The sequence below is a fragment of the Canis lupus genome, chromosome 20 (assembly GCF_003254725.2).
Source record: "Canis lupus dingo isolate Sandy chromosome 20, ASM325472v2, whole genome shotgun sequence".
In the NCBI taxonomy this organism is placed as follows: Eukaryota; Metazoa; Chordata; class Mammalia; order Carnivora; family Canidae; genus Canis; species Canis lupus.
Window position 1 is genome coordinate 47,536,056 of NC_064262.1, and position 4,251 is coordinate 47,540,306.

Consider the following 4,251-nt stretch of genomic DNA (forward strand, 5'->3'; position numbering starts at 1 on the left):
TTATGTTAAGCCATTTTATTTTAGGATGTTTTGCATGCAGCGACAAGTGATATAATAAATCAGGAAGAACTTAGGGCATTTGTAATAATCTGGGTATTTTTATTCTAGGTGTTTATTCTGATACTTGAAGGTATCTTTCATAATTATTCTGTTCTTCAAGTGTATCTGACATAACTGTATTAAAAATGACACCACTTAGACCCCTTTGAGGTAACATGGAAAGATTGGAAGGACAGGCATTGGTGCACAACTTTTGTCCCTGAGTCGAATTCTAGACAGGAATCCAAGCTTACTGGTGAGTCATTCTGTGGTAATGAGGATCATATATAATGGATGATACTGTTCATTTACTATCCTTTTAGAGGTTATAACACAATTTCAAATAGTGGAAGATATCTCATTTATGAGAAATGGAAGGAATCATATTTGTATGTAGCACTGAAAAATTTCAACCAGAAACCAGAAAACAATTTAATAAAACCAGCAATATGCCACCAGTCTTTCCTCTTAATGAATACATCTTACAAATGTACCCTGATATTCCATATTTCAATAAGTAGATGAAGTGCCTGAGAAAGAAATACTTTTCATCAAAGTCTGCATTCTTAGGAAGAGCAGTTAATGTAGTGGTAAACAAAGGAATCATGTTCATAGAAGTGAAGCACAGTGGTCTCAGATTTTTCTCTGTCATAAACTTATATAAAAGCTGTGGTGGCTAGGAGTAGATTTTCCAGAGGAGTAGTACTCAGTTAAACAAAAGAATACTCATTATGATACATTTTATTTGAGAAGAAATTATTCTTAACAGATCCATGTGGTCCTTTGAAATAACTGAGGATTTCCAAATATTTCACATCCAAAGTTAGAAATAACATTGAGAAAGTAGGGAATGACAAATGGAAAATCTCTGGGATATCAGAGATATCACAAAGCTTTATAAAGTGTATCCTATATATATATCTATATATATACTGTGTATACTATATATATATCTATATATATACTATATATATATACATTATACTATATATATATATAGTACACATACATTATGCAGAGAGGTCAAAAATCATAAAATAGAAATTCCAGGAAATAAATAAAGGAGGCAAGTTCTACTTTCACAAGCTGCATAAGAAAATCACAACTTCTGACTGTAAGTTATTGGGCTCTGCGATCATGGGCACTTCTTCAGCCCAGAACAGTTGGCCATTTTAGAGCTGACATTCTAGAAAATCTCATAAGAGTCCTCTTAATGTCTCTGTTCCTCAGGCTGTAGATGAAGGGGTTCAGCATGGGTGTGACCACCGTGTACATCACTGAGGCCACCGCACTTGAGTTGGAGCTCTGGGGAGCAGCAGAGCTAAGGTACACTCCCAGGACTGTACAATAAAATAAGGAGACAACTGAGAGGTGAGATGCACAGGTGGAAAATGCTTTATACTTTCCCTGAGCTGATGAGATCCCACGTATAGAGGAAACTATCTTGGAATAAGAGTAAAGGATTCCAGCAAAAGGAACACCACCCAGAAGCACAGCTGCAAAATACATCACCATGTTACTGAGAAAGGTGTCAGAACATGCAAGTTGTATCATCTGATTGAGTTCACAGAAAAAGTGGGGGATTTCCAAGACTGTACAGAAGGACAAGCGCAACACCATTATGCTTTCTAACAAGGAATTCAAGATGCTCATGATCCAGGGCACCAGAACCAGCAGTCCACATACCCGAGGGTTCATGATGACCAAGTAGTGCAGGGGGTGGCAGATGGCTACAAAGCGGTCATAAGCCATCACAGTCAGGAGAAAGATGTCTAATCCTGCAAAGAGTATGAAAAAATACATCTGGCTGAGGCATCCTTCATAAGTGATCACTTTGCTCTGAGTCTGGATGTTTATCAGCATCTTGGGGACAGTGGTGGAGGTGAAACAGATGTCTACAAAGGACAGGTTGGCGAGGAAAAAGTACATGGGTGTATGGAGGTGGGAGTCAGAGCTGACAGCCAGGATGAGGAGCAGGTTTCCAAACACAGTGATCAGGTACATGGAGAGGAAAAGCCCAAATATGAAGGGCTGCAGTTCTGGTCCTTCTGAAAACCCCAGAAGAAGAAACTCTGAAACTCCTGTAAGGTTTCCTGGCTCCATGGGTTGGAGGTAACTACCAGGATATAGAAAAATAAATGACTGATTTCACACAAGCAAGCGTTAGTAACCTAACATAAGTTTTACCACTTGACCATATTTTAGAGTCAAGAAATTAATTTCAATATATGTTTGTGGTCTTGTCCCCATTAGAGCATCCCTAGCACCATTTCTCATCAGGAATTCTGTTTCCACCTCAATCCTTTACTTAAATATATATATATATATATATTCCTGTTTTATTGAGAATATTTTTCATTCCTTTAAGGAGAATGTATTGAGTATTGACCATGTATAGACAATGTATACAGGGTGCTGATAAACAATGTCCTTATAATCCTATGGTTTTTAAAAAAGATTTTATTTATTTATTCATGAAAGACACAGAGAGAAGGCAGAGACGTAAGTAGAGGGAGAAGCAGGCTTCTCGCAGGGAGCCTGATGTGGAACTCGATCCCAGAACTGAACTCTGGGTTCACACCCTGAGCTGAGCTGAAGGCAGATGCTCAACCCCTGAACCACACAGGCGTCCCCTTATAATCCTATGTTTAAGAGAGAATATAAGCAAATACAAAAAGACAAATAACATGTCAGATGGTGAGAGGAGCTGTGAATACACGGAAATCAGGTATAAAAGAGAGAGTTGATGGGGTGTTATTATTATTATTATTTTCCTGGATGTTCACGCAAGACCTGCAAAGAAGGTGACAGGTGAACAAGACCTTGAGGGAAGTAGGAAAGTAGGTGGAGTTAATCTCAGAAAGTGTGTGCCCAGCAGGGGCAATAGCCAGGGCCAATGCCCTGAGGAAGCTGATTGATTCAGAAAACCAAGGCTCGAAAGGAGCCAGGGTGTCAAGGGGAAGAAGCAAGAAGGAGTGTGATGAGAGATGGTGGCAGTGTGTGTTGAGGAATGAAGCAGCCATCCACTATGGCTGAAAATTCAAGACACATGGAATCCCTCATCTTATTAGTTTTGCAAGACTTTCTTAATTTTGCTATAGAGATGTCCTGTGAATTGAAATGGACACCCCTGTTAGTAACTACTATTGATCGAGTTCTGGCTTCTGTTAATAAGAGTCAGTCTAGATGTGAGCCCTGGTAACCCTGCTCTGAGGATTGCCATCAGCGCGTGCGCACACACACACGCATGCACTGTCCTGCTATGGCCTCCTATTCTACTGACTGCCATGATTTTTTCATCCCCACCCACACTATGTAGAGCAGTAGTGGATACACATCAACCTGGTTAGTCTCTATCTTCACCTGAAGAGTGAAGAAATGGTACCCAGAAATTCCTATGGGCAAATAATCTTGGGGATGCCTATCAGTATACTCATTTTCTGCCTAATACCAATTTAAAGAAACATGGGCAATCTGCTCAATAAATACAGAGAGAAGAGAGGAATGACATCGACATGAGAGGGAAGACAGATCCAACAGTACAGGTGGCCCCTGAGAGACTGGCCAAGAGAAGAAAAAATGTCTTTGGTTCTGATGACATTCATGACCTCCTTAGATCCCCCTGATGTCCAGCAAAAATAATAAAGGAGTTAAAAGCCAAAGTAGTGATATTTTCATGGTGTGAAACATGTTATAGATGGAATGCTGTGAGAGAAAAACGAGCAAAAGCTATAAACCAACACTTTACAACAGGAAAGATACAAAGAACAGCAGCTGGACTGTTTTAATATCATGGAGGAGAAGGCTTGCTTTGCCTGTGGCCAGTGTGTATTTATTTGACCAAGCACTGGTTATTCGGCCCAGTGAGGGGTGAAGCAAGTCCTCCCTCACTTGTTTTATGTGACATATTTTCTTTGTTATTATGGTTTTTTGGGTTAGATCTTTTTGACAAGTCCAATGGACACTCTCTGGTCCTGGTTCCTGTCTTCACTCCAGGTCCTGCTTGCTACATCTTGCACTCACCATGACAGTTTATCTTCTTACTCAAGACAGCTTCTCCATGTGATTTTTCCATGGGGACATTATGTGACATACACATTTATTTTATTGCGCTCTGCCTTTGGCACTGTGTGCAGTACCAAGTGAGCAGGCACTTCATCTACATTTTTCATTTTGTTTTTCCCAAACTATGGGAGTAGATGTGTCTTTATA

At 39.9% G+C, this 4,251-nt stretch overlaps 1 protein-coding gene across 1 annotated transcript; it reads right to left on the bottom strand.

The window, feature by feature from the left end:
• Positions 1–549: 549 nt before the first annotated feature.
• LOC112666893 (olfactory receptor-like protein OLF4) lies at positions 550–2,142 on the bottom strand. The gene is made up of 2 exons (XM_025458372.1): positions 1,235–2,142; positions 550–595 (listed from the first exon to the last, which is right to left on the bottom strand). The coding sequence occupies exons 1-2, from the start codon at positions 2,140–2,142 to the stop codon at positions 550–552; spliced, it is 954 nt and encodes a 317-aa protein (XP_025314157.1).
• Between the last annotated feature and the right edge of the window lie 2,109 nt (positions 2,143–4,251).

Coding starts and splice junctions, on each gene's coding strand:
- LOC112666893 (XM_025458372.1), bottom strand. CDS start 2,142: ATGGAGCCAGGAAACCTTACAGGAGTTTCAGAGTTTCTTCTTCTGGGG. Junction 596..1,234: donor ATTAAGAGGACTCTTATGAG/ATTTTCTAGAAT, acceptor AAGAATGCAGAC/TTTGATGAAAAGTATTTCTT.